Raw genomic sequence first — 16,604 nt, forward strand, 5'->3', positions numbered from 1 at the left:
GGCAATGTGTGGCTCCAGCCAGTGCTGCACAAGATAGCAAGGAGCACAGCTAGGCCAGACTGCCTCTATCACATGAGGATCCACACAGCACACATGCAGCTCCTGGCACTCATGCACCACCGGGGGAAGCCCCGCTTGATGGAGCTGGCTGCCTTCACCACTCCCTGCTGTATAGATCCTGGGACTCTGCTGGAAGTGGAGGGAAAACCCACGCCCTGCTTCCTGGTGGAGTCCTGGGACCTGCCTGGCAGGAAGAGGCAAAGGCTACTGGCTTCGTTACAGTGCTTTCCCTGGTGGCACACAAGTGCCAGGAGCTGCATGTGTGCTGTGTGGAGCCCCATGTGATAGAAGTGGGCTGGCTTGGCTGCACTTCTTCCCACCACCTGCAGTGCTGGCCAAAGCCACGTGCTGCTGGGCAGCAACACTTGCGTGAGCCACAAGCACTTTGAGCGCCCACAGCCTGCTGCTGCCACTGGTGGCAGGGGCTGTGTGCCATGGGTGGGTCCTCAAACCCCCCTACAGCCCACAAACATCACACACCCAAACCCTCCCCCCACATATACACACATCCCCCAGCATGCCCTAGTGCCCCCCCACACACAGCCACACCCCCCACATGTCCCCACACCCCACCATACACACACACTGCCCCACACACAATATACAGGAGTTCTTCTGTTTCCAGGATGACAACCCTCCTCTCCCAAAAGGAGTACTTCCAGGGGGCAAGGGGAGGGACTTTTGGTAGCAAGGTCAGGGGTTAGGGGCAGGACTCCTGGTCCCAAGATGGCAACCAGGGGGCAGGACTATCCTTGCGGCCTTCGGCACCTCACCAAAACTCATTAAGCGGCCCTCCAGTCAAATAAATTGCCTGCCCCTGGGTTAAATCAATGCAGACTGTTACAAACTAATACAAATCTGGCAAACACCAATTTAACTCTACCAATTTTTAAAGCGATTTAAATTAAACCAGTGCAAATTCCTCACATCCAAGGCCTTAGCTGATGCCGGGTTGCTTTAGGATCTCAAAGGAGTGTAGGACTGGATCATCAAGTCCAGCATGAAGACAACCGCATCATATAACATCTTTTATAGGGCTTATAAAGGGACTCAAAGCCATTTATAGAAATGAAACAAGCCTTGTAGCAACCCTTTGACAGAGGACTAGGGGACACTGAATGTCTCTGGCAGGGTCTACACTAGCAGAGATTTGGGAAACCCTCTGCTAATGAATGATCCCAGGGCAACTCCACAGATGATAGCTGTTATGGAAGTAGGGATGGAGATGAGGGTGGTCTGGACAACACAGTGAGATAAAGGCTGTTGAAAGCCAATCCATTTATCAAGCTAGTGCTCTAACACTGCTGGCACCAGCAGTATTGTCCTGGGGACAATACTGAAGAGGGAGATTTCTAATGTTGGTCAAGACTAAGGGGCAAGGAGCTGGAAATGTCCTTGTTTCAGTGACCATAGGACTCCGGTAACCACCTGAAATATGGACACAGCTTTGACATAAGGGGTGTAGTGCAGGGGTGGGCAAAATATGGCCCACAGGCCAGATCTGGTGTGCCAGCTGATTGGATCTGGCAACCACCAATGCACTGTATCCAGCCTGTAGAGCTCTACATGGGGCCAAGCCCTACCCACTCCTTGCTCTCACCTGCCCCTGCTCCAGCCCCGGCCAGCATGCACAGCTTCCCAGTGGCTGCTCCCGGTGCAGTTGCAGCTGCAGCCACCTGAGTACTCCAGTGGCTCCTCCTCCTTCTGCCCCTGCTGCACCGCTCCGGGAAGCAGGTAATGTGGGGAAGCCGTGAGGACGCATGCCAGCTACCATATTCCAAGCCAGGCTGGAGGGAAGCTGCAGCCAAGTGACTCCTGCCCCAGCACATGGGGCTCTAGCTCCAGGCTGCCTTCCACCCACTCTGCCCACCTGGCACGATTAGCACCCACCTGCAGGCGGCCAGGAGCTGGAACTGAAGGCCTGGGCACTGGGGCAGAAGTCACCTGGCTGCAGCCTCCAGCTGATCTGGCTGGGTGTGTGATGCCTGGCACATGTCCCCACAGTCACTGCCACTTCCCTCTGCCACCTGCGCGGTAGAGGCAGGAGGTAGAGAAGGAGGAGCCAATGGGGGTGGGGGAGCTGAGTAATACCTGGGTGGTTGCAGCCACACCAGGAACAGCCCCGCCAGGAAGCTGCACACACCACCCCCCATCTCTGGCGACCTGGCACACAAGCAGCCCCTCTCCCTACACACATGCACAATATACAAGAATAAGACTATTTTGAGCTATTATGCAATTGCCTTTATATACACTACTCAAAAAAAATATCAGGACAAAAATATTTGTTGATATAAAATTAATATGTTACAATAGATGTTTAATTTTAGTTTATATGATTTTTTTTATTTGTAATTTGTTAAAATAATATATTCTAAAAGATGTTGTATGTGTGGCCCTCAACAACTCACCCAAACTCATTAAGTGGCCCTCCAGCCAAAATAATTGCCCATCTCTTGTATAGTGTGTCTGGTTGTGGACTGAGGGGCTAAGCAGCTGTCAGAGTATCCTACAAGAGTGGTCTGGGTACCTTACTGTACTTGCATCTAAATAAATGTTATTAAATGCACTGTTCTGGTGACGAGAATATCAGACACGAACATAAAATATACATGTTGCATTTTATCTAGTAAAACAAAACCATTTTGAGGTCTTATTGCTGTCTCCCGCCCAGCTGGTTTTACAAGAGCAGTCAGCACCACGCGTGCTGTTCCTCAAAAATGGGTACAATTTTGCCAATGCAAGGTAGAGCAGAAAAGACCTTTTAAATCATTTAATCTACTCCTCAGCCAATGCAGGATGACTCCATAGACACAAATGCTATCCATGTTGTTACAGTACTAGCACAGGACTTAAGAGACCTGGGTCTACCATGATCAACTCTGCCACAGCACCCAAATGCAACCTTGGGGAGATCACTTCATCTCTGTGCCTCAGAGGGCCCTTACTCCCTTTCACCTGGCCTGGTCTTAGGTCTCACTAATTAAAACTTGAAACTCTTTGGGGTGTAAAAAACATCTCTTATTATGGATGTGTGCAGTGTCCAGCCTCAGTCAAGGCTTCTAAGTGTTATTGTAATATAAATAATAAATAGCAATAATGGTACACAGCACTTCCCAGTGCTATCATGCACGAGGCTGGTGTGCACACAGAGGAAACATAAAAGAAAGCCACAACGTCTCTGCTCCCTTAGAATTACAACGTGAGTGAGTGTGTGTGAGCAAGTGCATGCATGCACATGTATGTCTGCACACATGCTGGAAGGAATCAATACTTGTCAAATGGAAAAGAAGATGAAGCCGGTAGGAAAAGAAATTTAATTTTATGTTTTCTCAGAAGATACTAAAACAATAGAGAATGAAAAAAACATGAAGCTCTACGTGGGGAGAGAGAAAGCCAACAAGACAGCAGTGCTTTTTCATGTCTTCCTTAGCATTTGATGTTCAAGACTTTACTGTTTCAGAAAAAAAAAAGAAAAAGAAAAAGAAAGAAAGAAAAGCTTTTCATGAAGTTAACTTCGAACAGACTTTAATGTTTCCAGCTGCATTTTACAGCTCTCTCAAGTTGTCTGTTATCTCTCCAATCAAGCTGTGCTGAGCCTTAAAACACTGCAGAAGCATAGCACAATTATAAAGCAATCCAGCAGAAATGAAGCACCTCAGTGAACTGAATGGGAAGAGCCACTCCTTGTGTCAGGTCCTGCTAGCCATGTGTGCATGGTCCACCATGGTCTCTTCTGCTTCCCTGGGCAGAGTGTGCATTTGCCACAACCCTGAGCGGGTTTTTTTTCTTCGAGGCACAGACTGCCCTTTCTTTGCTGGCAAATGCTGCACCTGCTTAACTGCTGTGAAATGCCCCAGCTGCTCATCCAGCTGCCCCCTCCCCACCACAGCTCCTTCTTTCCTTTCTAAGCTGGTGTCAGTGACCTCAAACGGAGCAATGGCTCCCAGTCCCAAGTCCGAGTCGACAGCTGCACCATCAAAAGCAAGCGCAGGATCCATGCTGGGTTTCCACGTTCCACTTCAGGATCTGGCTTGGGCTGCTGAGGAGATTTCAGAGTCTTTTCTACTGTTCCCGTTATGCTCGCTGCAGTTTTTAATCTGCCGGAGGAACATCTAACACAAGGCAGCTGATAGATGAGATGCAGTACATGGATCCGGGGTTGTTTGGTTGCCCACACATTGACTGTAAAATCAGGATGGACAAGACCTATTCTTAAATCCAATCCAAATGCACAGGAAGGGGTTTTAAAGCAGGCAGTTTCTTTTTTTTTCCCCCGCCCACATTTTACAATTATCTCTAGAGTCAACAAAGTTCCAAAAATATAGGTTGCATGGTGGCTAACATAAGAATAGACTTTTACTGGGTCAAACCATAGGTCCATCTTGCCCAGCATCCTGTATCACATGGTGGCAGAGAGCAGATGCTGAAAGGGAGAATGAACAGGCTCTAATCAGGGTTTTTTCCATGTTCAACTGATTTCAGTGGCATTACACCTGCTTAGGCCGGCTGTGGATGTAGCTCAAGGAGCTGGAGACAGTAGCAAGATTCCCAGTGACTCGTACAGAGCTTTTCATTTCTTTGTGCCAGAAGTGGAGGCAGACAAAGAGTTTTTCTAAACCTTAAAATGCTGTGCATGAGACCCTAGATTGCCAAATCATTCCCTTCAGGCAGCTTGTAGGCAAAGGGGCAGAGACAGCTTCTTCTGAAGCTCAGCAACTCTGCTATAGAAGGCACTGACCAGAGTCACTATTTGACCAAGAAAGAAAAGTGAGCTGCTTCCATGTCTTCCTCCTTTCAGTGGTATATATGGATCCCCTTCCAGATGCTAAACTCAGTGCAAAGCTCCACATCTGCGTCCCCACAGGATAAGGATCATCCAGAGGGTGTTATCCATGGGCCCGATTCACTAGTTGTGCATGAAATTAATTCCACCTATTACTCCCCATTGTCACTAGTCTATGCAATTTGCAATTGAAATTTGCCATTCTCAAACTACTGTGCCTTTATTTTGAGCTGTTTCTACGCTGTGGTGAGTAAAGAAGGGAAATCTGGCTGTCTGATGTTAGGGCAAAACGGGGCCCCAGGGCCAGGTGGTGCCAAGCATCTGCTGGGACGTTCCGACTTCAACAGAAGTTAAAGACGCCTGGGCAAGATCTAGCCCCTATGTTAGTAAAGCCGTTCATGATAACCGAAGAGCTACTTATAGATCAAATTATGGTAATTTAGGAATGAAAAAACTTAATCTGCAATCAGCAGGACAGAGAACAGCATGGAATCCTGAAAGGCAAAGAGAGGAGGATAAGGAAGAGACCGGAGCTGGCTGTCACACTCTAGAAGGTCTATCCAGCTCTAGCCCTTCATTATGCTGAGACTTTCCTTAAGACACCCATTCCTACTACATGATGTTCGAACTGGCTCCATGCTGCTGTGGGGAAAATGTTCTCATCAGTTTTTTTAACCTTTTAACAAGGGCCAAGAAGTGGTTCTGAACTCACACCCTTATAAGGTTCCCCCCTTTTCATCAAGACCCCAAAGTCTCTTCTATTAACATTAATCTTTATAATTGTCAAGTTCCCTCGGCATGTCAGGAAGGGCTGTGCTAGAGTTTCAGATAAAAGTGTGTGTTGAAGTGAGGTCTGTGCATGCAGAGAAATGCTGTTCAGCAGATAAGAGGTTTCTTCTATCATTCACTGATGTCTGATTTAGATTACTTCAGATCCTTTTGAAAGGGGCAACTACACTATAAATCAGAAGCGTTTTCAGGGATGCTTTACAACACCTGCCACTTGGAAGAGCTTTCTGTAGAGGAGTGAAGCTTTGGCCATCTGTAATTCAAGACAGACTTATCAGATTTCATCTGCCTCTTGAGTACCAGGCATTCCCTCAGAGCTCCACTGTGAAAACATATTTTGCACCACAGTGTTATGGTCCTGTTTGTATGACAAAGGGAATTCAATCCATAGGAAAAGAGTTTGGCTTTAATGTCCTGTGCCTTAGTGGCCTCTGTTGTGTAGATTTAGCTTTGATCCAACACCAGGCTATTTGGATAGCTGGGCAGACAGACAGGCTAGAGCTACAGAATGACCACAGGTGATTTTTTAATATGTAACAGTTAGCTTCGTATTATAGACTATGCTATTCCTTGTATAGCATACCTTCTCTCATTGCCTCTTACCTTCCACATACAGTATAAAGAATTTGTTCACATACATGGTGCAAGCAAGTTGTGAACTTCAGCAAATCTACAGACCTCTCCCTAAACACCTTGTGCCAAGTAGAAAGCTCAGTTGCAACATTAAATGAATTGAGATGGATCATGACCAAAAGTGGATTTCTTCAATCACAATAAGCGAACAAAGTGAATAAGTGAAACAAATTTTAGCCTCCCCACAATGAAAAAAAGAGAGGTAGCAGATGAGTGCACCAGCATACAAAGTCTTCTACAAAGCCAAGTGCACAAGTTAGATTAGACCCCAAGCAAGTCTCACTGGTATGGCTAGCACATATGCAGCAAATAATCCAAGCAGATGCTGGCCCTGGCAACTGTACAGGACTAATATTTTTACTAGAATGAACTGTTCTTGAGCAATTTCTCCAATGGATTATCCACAAATATGGTTCCCATCAGCACCAAACATGTGCATGCATACAGAGGCTGCTTATGTTTTCCACCTAATATGTATTGCAGTCATATGTATGGCTGTCATATATACTGCAGTCAGCACACACACAAAAGGCTGCTTTCCATTTGTGCCTGAATTCCTGTATTCTCCTTGCACCATTCTGGTTGCAGTGCAGCACAGAAACCCTTTCTAGACCCATGAAGTCTACTCCCTGCTTCAAGAATCTGGCTCCATGAAGACACAGTGCTTGAGTTCAGGGTCTGTCATCTGATGAGGAAAATGGATTTTCTAACACCTCAAGCCCCTCCTTGCCTTATTGCCCAAGTCACGGGGAACACTGGAAGCAGAGCATCCAGCATTCATGTATCAAAAGCAGGAAACTGAGGCTGATGGCACACTGCAGCTTTACAATGTGAGAACTGGAGAAGGGCAGTAGCACAAAGATGCATCAAGAGCCACTGAGTGCCCGGGGCTTGATTGCTCTTTTGTCTTGGCTTGGAACATGAAGCATGGGCGGTGCCACCTTCTGGCAGCTCCAGGGAGAGTGAATGATGTACTGAAGCGTGTCCTCAAAGCATCCTACCAACCTGCAGGGCCTGCTTTCCTGCATGAAAAGGTAGGCATCATTCAGAGCGACAGCTCCACAGTAGCATGCTCGCTTGAGGTTATTTACTGCACAGAGTCCAGGATTCGGCAGCACGGGTAAACTCTCTTCCTACCAACATTTTTCCCCTTGTGCTTGAGAAGGGATAGTGAGAGCACAGCACTGGCCTGAGTGCAGAGCTGGGATATAGGGCTCATAGCAATAAGAGTGAAGGTTACATAGCAGGGGCCTTGCTTCCTAGCAGGAAGGCAGGGGCCACCTGTTCATTCTTGCAGTCGCCTCCTCTCCTCAGCACTTGCACCTTCATTGTCTGCTACAGCATTTCACCTGCTGGCCAAAGGACAGAACAGGCATATGAGAACATCAGCTAGGAGGCTCCTTCAGGAAACAGCATGGGAAAGAGAAAAGGGTGTGTGGAGATGATGAGGTGGCAACACTGCTTCACCAGCTGGAGAAGAGAAGGCTTTGACCTTGCTCCTACACCGGGGTGCAATGCACTGTGGCGCAGTGCAATTTCATCTTCTCTCCAGGATTGCAAGAGAAAGGGATAATGTCTCCTACCTGTCAATTTATTTTCTAAGAGACTGCAAATCCACTGATCTGGCACTGATAGGCTGGGTCCCTTCCCTGCAGTGCGCAGAGGCAGACAGGCTGTCAGTCATGAGCTGCCCTTTGTTAGAGGCTTGCTCACTTCCTGCGTGCCAGAGCCCTCCAAAAGCCAAAACACCGATCATGACATAAACTCTGAAACTGTTAACTTAATTAGCCAGGCATGCAGTGCTAAGCATTATGTATGATTTAGTCTGATTAGAGCAGACAATATCCCAAACCCAAACCGAGGATGGGTCTGGATCAGTGATAGTGCAATCTCAGAGAAAAGAAATTGACAGATAAGAGAAATTTTCCCCTCTTACTTAAGACATGTCCACCGATCCAGCACTGATGGGATGTGACTAGCAGTGAAGAAAATTCTGGGTGGGTACAGAGAAGATGAGATAATACTGATGGAGTATAACTCTGCTCTCACTTCTTTGCAGGAGCAAGACACTTCACATGGCAGCACACAAAGGACGCCCCCTCCTGGAAGCTCAGTGTGATGCCCAGGGCTCGACTAACACTGCCATTCAATGCAGGGTTTTTCAGATGGACCTTTCCGCCTTGGTGGCCACTATCCTATAAATCTCAAAGAATAAATTTGTGCTCCTAACTACAGAACTCCTAACCTCATAAAAAACACAGCTGCCAAGCTCTTTCCTTATGTCTATTCCCACCACTCTGTATCTGAGCTGAGTATATCAAACAGAGAATTTGGTAGATGATCGATGATCTCTCTCACCTAAACCTGGTAGATTTTTAGGGCCACGGCTTATGGCTGGGTTTTCCCTTAACTTGCTGGAAGGAGGAAAAATAAGCAATTCTCTGAAGCCCATTAGGGGGCTGGGAAGGGAAAGTGGCTTGAGACTGTGGGAAGGTTGCAGGGGGGAATGGGCTACAGGGTTACTTTCTTGTCCTTAGAAAGAAACTGCTGCCTGTGGTTTCTGCATCATTGAAAAAGGCCCTTGGAAAAGACAGGTGAATAAGATGGAGGCTTGTAGAACTTGCTGAAACCAAACTAGAACCTGTACGTCCAAGGTATACATTTTATTGTTAGCTTGATCCCACAGGAAGAAACACCAGCAGATGGGACTGCCTTTCCTTCAGCCTCTATACCCCAAGTCAGGGTAGCTCTATCTGACCATGGTATCATGGAACTGAAAAGAAACATGACCTTTTGTGAGCCTAAATCCTTAAGTTTGCTCTCTTATCAGGACTGTTTCCTGGTTCCAGCTAGGCACAATGATTTCTCTAGGAGAACCTGAAATTCAAATGACCTTCCGAGGGGAAGACCCTTGTGGCTGGGTCTGGCAGGGATCCCACCACCTTTCCCAATATCCATTTAGTCCCTTCACCTGATACAGAGGTTTACAAGGATGTATTGGACATTGACACAGTAAGTACAGCTACAGAAGTCGAGTGGAGGAGTAGATATCTCCTGTGCTGTTCATCAGATTCCCCATCTGCCTGCTGGGTTTTCCCTTGCTGACACTAGTGTTCTGCTGAGCCTCTGGGACAAAGACAGAGAAATTCCAAAATACCCCCCCGTCATCCCAGATCCATTCCACTCAAGAAGCTGGCCCTTTATGTGCATCATTATTTGAATGGAACTGAAGGCATGTTGGGGACCCCAAAGGAAGAGGAATATAGTGAACACAAGTTTTCTGTTCCACATTGTTTGTGCAGTTCAAACACCCTTAACTAAAGAACACATTCACCCTTATACTAAGGCCCATTTATGCCTCAAAGCAAGTAAAACTTCAATCTGAATGCATTTGAAGGCCCTTGAAATGCACCTCCCCACCACGGATTAAACATTTTGCAGATTTCCATACATGGAAACAGCTGCGTGCTTGGATTCTAACCCAGTCCAGGAGAATACTTACGGCAGAACTTCTGAAAATCTGTTTGCAGCTCTTTCCTTGAGTTCATAAAGATTCTCCCCTTCTCTGTGCCAACAACAAAGGTACTTTCATCATGAACAGCAATGCAGGCTACTTCGGCATTTAGTTTGGAAAGTGCTGAACACTGCAGAGAAGGGAAGAGCATTTGGTTAGTACAGCGCCAGTGTAAATCGTCATATTTTTTCACATTGTCATCTGTCACTTTCATGCATATTTAATAAGTTGTTTGTGTTCTATAATAGCTTTTTAAATATAGCCAAATGGATTTTCTTTTCTTTTTTTTTTTTTTTAAATGTAAAATGTCCTTTCCATCAAAGTGAACATTTCTTTTTTGGTCAAAATGTTTTATTTTCTCCAGGGAAAATCCCAAAGTTGGAATTGTTCTGACAGCAAATTTTCAATAAAAATTTTCACTTCAGAGAGTTCAAAAAAAAATTAGCACCGATTACTGCAGATATTTACCAGGAATGTTTTTTGTTCTAACTTGTAATAAAAAGTGAGCTATTCATAGCAGTTAAAAAATGCTAAATTTTCCTATGAAAAATAATTTAAAATTTTTCATTAATTCTCGCACAATTGGACCTGCAGAAAATTTTACTTTGGTGATTAAATATTGTGCATGGTCGGGATCAAAGACCTCATTGGTCAAGTGATTTTTCTTGTGTACCAGTATTTAGTCGAGACAATAAAGGGATGGAAAAGATCTCTCAGATTTTCCTGTTTCATTCATTGTTACCAAAAATATTTATCATCATCATATGTATTCTTGTAGTGCCTAGAAGTCCCATTTGAAACCAGACTCACATTATGCTTGCTGCTATACAAACACACAGCAAGAAACTGCTCTCAGCAGTTTACAGTTTAAACAGACACAGATGCAAGAGATTGCTATACCCATTTTACAGAACTGAGGAACTGAAGCAAATAGGAACTAAGGGTCAAATCCATAAAGGTATCTGGATACCTACCTCCTCCTTAGTGCTTTATCTTCCATTGAAATCAATCAGAGTCTGGGCACCTACATCAGACAGAGGCACCTACTGGTAAATAGCTTTCTGAGTCCAAAGCTAAGTGACTTGTCCAAAGTCCCATAGGACAGCTTGTGGCAGAACCAGGGACTGAACCCAAATCTCCTAAGTTCCTAGTCACAACCCCACTTTCTGCTGTACTTTTAAATGCCTCTAGAGGAGGCGCTTTCACCAGTTCTCTGGAGAAGACCTTCATTCTACTTAAAAGAAGACCAACAGCACAGAAGACTTCACAAGCACAGGAGTCTGCAAGATAATTGTGATATGCCCCACTAAAAGACAGATGCAGCACTTCCAGGATGGCCTTGTCATTAGATCAGTGGTTCCCAACCTTTTTTATGCTGCAGACCGGGCAAACTCACTCAAAGAATTTTGGCGGACTGGGTATAGAAACAAACTAATTTACATATTTAAATTTAATTCACATATTTAAATTTCATTTTTACAGTGGGGGGTTGCAATGATTGGATCAGGTTGGGGGCACCACAGCCAAGGGCATCGGGGGACCCTGCAGGGGAAGGGGCTGCACAGGCGGTTGCCCGGGGGGGGGGGGACCCAGCTCTGGTTGCCTGGGAAAAAGGGGATTTGCTGCCTTCCCTAGGAGCAAGCAGCAGAGCTACCTCCCTGCCCTCTGCCCTGGGCATTTCCCTGCCTGCATCCCCCAGCTCCCAGCTGCAAGTGAGGCTGGGGAGTCCTGCCTGGCTCGGCATGGGCCCTGGTACCTGCTGCACAGGCAGTGCCTTGCCGGGCCTGGCCATGGTGGTAGGAGCGGGATGAGGCACACGGAGCCAGCTGCCTCCCACCCAGGGCTGTCCCGCCACCCAGCTTTAACCCTGCACGTGACTGCCGGCAGCAGAAGCCACTCGCCTGGGTGGACAGACTGGGGTCTGAGCTGGAGCAGGCAGGTTAAAGCTCATGCCATGACCCAGCAGCCAACCCTTTGCGGCCCAGTGGTTGCGAACCTCTGCATTAGATCACCCCAGCTTAGTTATGTGGAAACAGTTTCTTAGAAGAACAACAGTTAAACTAAAAATGGAAAACCCCATTAAAAAGCAGCATACATATTTGCCATGTTAGCTCACCTTCACCTGAACCACATACCTGCCTCTTACAGCTCAAACGTGCAGATTGTATAACTACAGGAATGGCATAAACCATGTATGCACATATGTAGGAGGAGGAGAGGATGCACAGTTTCCCTCCATTAGCCTCCTCCACTTTCTGCACCTTGTTGTAACTGCATTCTGTAAAGAGGAACTTTTTTGTTGGTGATGTTTTTAGCATTACTGCAATGCAAAGTGTGTAAATGGCCAGGATTTTCAAAAGTGACAACTGGTTTGGAGTGCTTTAGCACTAGGGTACTATGCCTGAACAAGGCTCTAAATTTCCAGAAGTGAAGTATATACTTATGTACATCTATCTTGTAAGAAAGGGATTTATATGGGAGAGATATTTAGTTCATTACATTTTTCTGTGCATGATAACACTCATGCACACACATACTCACATACTTTCTCTTCCTGATCACATTTACAGTCAGAAATAAGATTATCTCTGGTCCAGGAGACTTATCCAGACAGTTATCTTGTTTATGTAAGTGAGGCTGACTTATGTAAGATCTCTACTGGGAATTTTACGTCAAAAGATATGAAAGTTATTTTCTTTGTTCTCAGAGATAAAAGCCATTGTTTCCTTGTTGTGTAAAAACTCGCAGTAACAGTGGTAAAACAACAAGAAAAATACAATCCGTTGATACAAACATAAATATTAATAGGAAAACAATACACATTTGAGATTAACTTTAGCTGACTTTACGATCCTTTACGACTGTCAGTACAGGGATGTGATTTTCATTTCACAGTTCAAACGGCATGACGTGCTTTACCGGAGCAGAGTAGATTGTGATGAACTCAATACCCTCCCCCCTAAATCCAGCTTTCACTTGACCCAATTAACCTAATGTAAAATGAGCTGCTGGATGGCAGAATGGTTTCATGGCAGGGATGAAGCTCTCACACCTTGATCTTCTCTCATGAAAGCAGACGGCATCAAACCCTCTCTGATTGCTGTTAATATAATTGTTAATAGTCACTTGAAACTAACAGGTCCAATTTGTTTGGGGAAATTATTTGGTTTCCTTTTTGGTCACCATGGGCCGTTGGGGATGGCTCCAGCATGTATCATCCAATTTCAGCCCATTTCACTTTTCTACATTATCCTGAACCAGGAACAGTTCCTTACTCATCTCTAAGTGCTATAAGCAGGCAAGTGGGAGGATGACCTCTTTTTCATTTAACTTCACTTACCATTGAATCTAAGGCAGATACTAAGCTGGTGATGATTTCATCCTTCTGAGGAAGAGCTGTATGCCACTGGTCTGGTCTGGAGCTATTGAGGGTCCCATCAGAGGTCTTCCCCATCAGTGCCATATTCACCTGAAACAAAAGAAGTCAAGATAAATATATGTATTATTACCTCTGCCCTCACTGTCACAGCAAGTAAATGTGATGGCCAACAACTTGGCCGATGCCAGGAACTGACCTGGAGACCTCAAAATGCAGGGCGTGAGATCTGGAACAAACTGACTAGAGGTTTCGCCTTTTGGGTGAAATCCAACCTGTACGGAGGGTCAGAAAAAGACTTATGTATCCCCTTACAGCCTCTCTCAGAGACACTGTCCTGGTGCCCAGGAGTGAGTTCCACTTTCCACAAACACAGACACTTGCTGAAAAAATCCACTGTTGTTCTGGCAGCAGTACGATAACTCCACATAGACCACAGTCCCGTTTTGCAGGCCATCATGCAGACATGTAGCGAGAGACAGTCCCTGCCCCAAAGAATGCACAGTCTCAATGGCCAGTACAGATAACCAGGGTGAATTGAGGCACGGAAGAGACTTGCTCAAGGTCACCCCGTAGGCTAGCTGAAATAGGACCCAGGTCCCCTTGTCTACTGAACAATGTTGTTGCTCAGCAATGCAGCATAAAATCAAAGCTGAGTGCCCTTTCCAGTACAAACCTTGTTTGAAATTACCAAAAATTACACTTTATGTTCATTGACCTTCCACTGTTGCTAGGGGGACTCAAGGACCCTCTCTTTATGTGCGACACTGCAGGCAGAAAGGAAAATACTGCGCTGAGTTGAGAACATTTGAGTATTTGTTATCCGTGGGGGAAGAGAAGGGAAAAGGGTTAGCCTCTCTGATCCTTAGACTCTGGGATCCCGATAACCTCCGGTGGAAAGCGTTAGCAAGCAGTACGGTTACCGTGGGATGTGGGCTGTCAGATGAAGCTGAATGAGTCAGTTCAGCTAAGCAAAAATGGGTCACCTTACTCCTTGCTTCAGTGCAATGTGTCAGGCAATCAACCCTGTACTCCTCACAAGTTCATTCATCTGATGCAAGGCCTGGTTGGTGCCCACATACCGGCATTTCTGTGCCAGCCTGCATTTCCCAGAAAATTTAACCCCCTGTGCCCTGCATCCTCCCTTTATTTTCTTATAACAAGGACTGGTCCTGGCTATCCATCCAGGGTTGGCAAGTAAAAGGAAACGAAGAGTGATTAAAAAATTCAGGCTGTTGAGTAAGATGCCCACATGCAAATTATTTCATTTCTGTGCAAAACCATAAATCACACTGTCACCAAAGTTTGTAACCACAATTCAACCCCTGAGCCCATGATTCACTCAGTAGTCACAGAGAGGCACCAAACTGAGCTACCTCCCTTCACACTTCCGCATTGTCTGACCAGTGCGGCAACCATGGGTCCACGTTCTTTGCTCCATCCAATTCCTGCACGTTGTAGAGGGAAGTGCCAGATCTCAAAGGGCTGGATTATAGTCCCTGGATTCTCTGCTCAGCCCAGGGCAGAGATCAGAGTAATGGAGGAGCTGCTATAACCATAGCGGTTTGCAGTGGTCTCCCAGGGAGGGACTGGGTGGCAAAGTCAGTGTGTAGCATGTCCCAGAAACTCTTGCCTGCCTTTCTCTACCAGGATTGTCTTGGAGTGCAGTGAACTGCCAGCTACCTGCTCACGGCTCCACCACGTATATGAAGTCTTGGGTAGAAGAATACAGGAACTCTCTATTTCTTTGGCACTGTCTGAGACTACAAAGGAAGAGGTGGGTGCCGGGGATTTACCACAGTACGCCTATTTTCTCTTCTCCTCTCCCCAATACAACCTGTAACAAAAGGCCCTTGCATCCCCGCTATGAAATGTGGCATAATAAACAGGTGCAAAGCTGCAAAACTGCACAAGGGGGGGAAAAAAGAGGGGAGAAAGATAGAGAGAGATCCAGACGTTGCTTTTAGACACAGTAATTCTTGCATCGATTTAGGAAGCAAACTGTTGCCTCCCACATATACTCTGAACTCTATGAGTCACTGTTACCATATTGAATTATGGAACTGAGAGAACCCTTCTGTGATTCATTAAAGCCCTGCTCTGAAAACCTGATCGGAGGTGGGGGGAATAAAAATAAGTGGCAGATACAACTGCAAAGCAATTTGAATTTTTAACACCGAGAGGAAAGCATTCGGCTTCCCAGTGGGAGCAAATCTTCCCATAGGATCGGGGCTACCATTTGGTTTCTCTGTCCTGCTGTTTCCTTTATCATCATAAGCTTTTCCTGAGGAGGGTCATAGCAGCTGGTCTCTGTGTCTTTTGCTCCCAAGGAAATGAGGCTGTTCTAGTAAGAGACTTTGTAATGAAATAATTACACACCGTCAAGGTGTTTTCCATGTAAAACAAGATTCTTCCCCCACCCCACCCCCCATTATTACAGAGGGGATTATTTCAAAAAAATTAGGCTCTGAAATAAGCTGGGACATGCAAAATGCACCACCTTAAAGCAGACACCACCTCAGAAGAGAGCTTTATTGCAACAGGGTTTGATAGACTAGAATCCCATTGAACTCCCTTTTGCTTTACAAAGAGGTTTGTGACAGCATGAACTAGCGTGTAAAGCAGGTGTGCTCGCACAGGTGGGGAGATAAAAATTCTGCTCTGTTCGGAGCAGGGAAAAGAAATGTGGCGTCCACGTGACTCACCTGGGTCGCAGGCTTGATGTTCCAGCAGCCACGGCAGGTTATCAGGGAGACTACGCTGAGCTACATCGTGGCAGCCAGGGATGTCACTCGGCCACTGTGTTATGGCCGAGAGTTTTCAGCAAAATAAGTAACTGAATTTCCAATACATTGGGTGCCGAGAGCTTCTGAAACCCCAGCCACCCGTGTTGTAATGGAGGTGCACACGCTGGAAAACCATACTCTTATTTAGACGTCTAATGGGGAAAGGAGCCTTTTGCAAAATCCAGTCCTGGCGGTGGGTACTAGGCCCTTGGAGCTCTGTTGGACTGCGAAGAAGAGGGAAAGAACAACTGTGCCTGCTTTGTCAGACACTTCGCCAGACTTCCCCATCCAGACAGACAAAAGGTAGCTTACATGAAGCCAACAGGAACAGAAACCAAATCCTGTGCCATAAAGATATCTAGTGAGCTATAATAATATGCTTTGTATTCCTAAACAGCCTCCCATCCCACTGCTTTGCAAACATTAGTTAACTGAGCTTCACAACAGCTGTGAGGAAGGGAAGTGTTATCTCAGTGTTTCCATTTGACGGAGGCCGAGCCTGAAGCACAGCGAGATACCCAAGCAGGCAGAGACAAAGCTGGATGAGGAACCCTGAATTCCAGGCAAACAGACCATTGTTTTTGCTACCAGAACATGAGGTTTTTTCCAAAGCAATTCTAGTTACATCACTGCACTCTTGCTTCAAGCAAAAATAAAACA

The 16,604-nt window shown here is 46.0% G+C and overlaps 1 protein-coding gene across 10 annotated transcripts in view; it reads right to left on the minus strand.

Annotated features, from left to right (window-relative positions):
• The window catches only part of GTF2IRD1 (GTF2I repeat domain containing 1), a 168,706-nt gene that overhangs the window by 80,859 nt on the left and 71,243 nt on the right, over positions 1-16,604 (minus strand). For 9 of the 10 annotated variants that reach the window (XM_059717389.1, XM_059717385.1, XM_019493405.2 and 6 more), the window contains exons 2-3: positions 13,123-13,251; positions 9,771-9,912 (exon numbers count right to left, since the gene is read on the minus strand). In XM_059717389.1, coding sequence (XP_059573372.1) covers positions 9,771-9,912; positions 13,123-13,245 — 265 coding nt within the window. In that variant the 5' untranslated portion in view covers positions 13,246-13,251. Of the gene's footprint in view, positions 1-9,770; positions 9,913-13,122; positions 13,252-13,357; positions 13,382-16,604 lie in introns of those variants that run through there. The other variant, XM_019493407.2, reaches the window with a different exon arrangement.

The sequence above is a fragment of the Alligator mississippiensis genome, chromosome 14 (assembly GCF_030867095.1).
Source record: "Alligator mississippiensis isolate rAllMis1 chromosome 14, rAllMis1, whole genome shotgun sequence".
NCBI lineage: Eukaryota > Metazoa > Chordata > Crocodylia > Alligatoridae > Alligator > Alligator mississippiensis.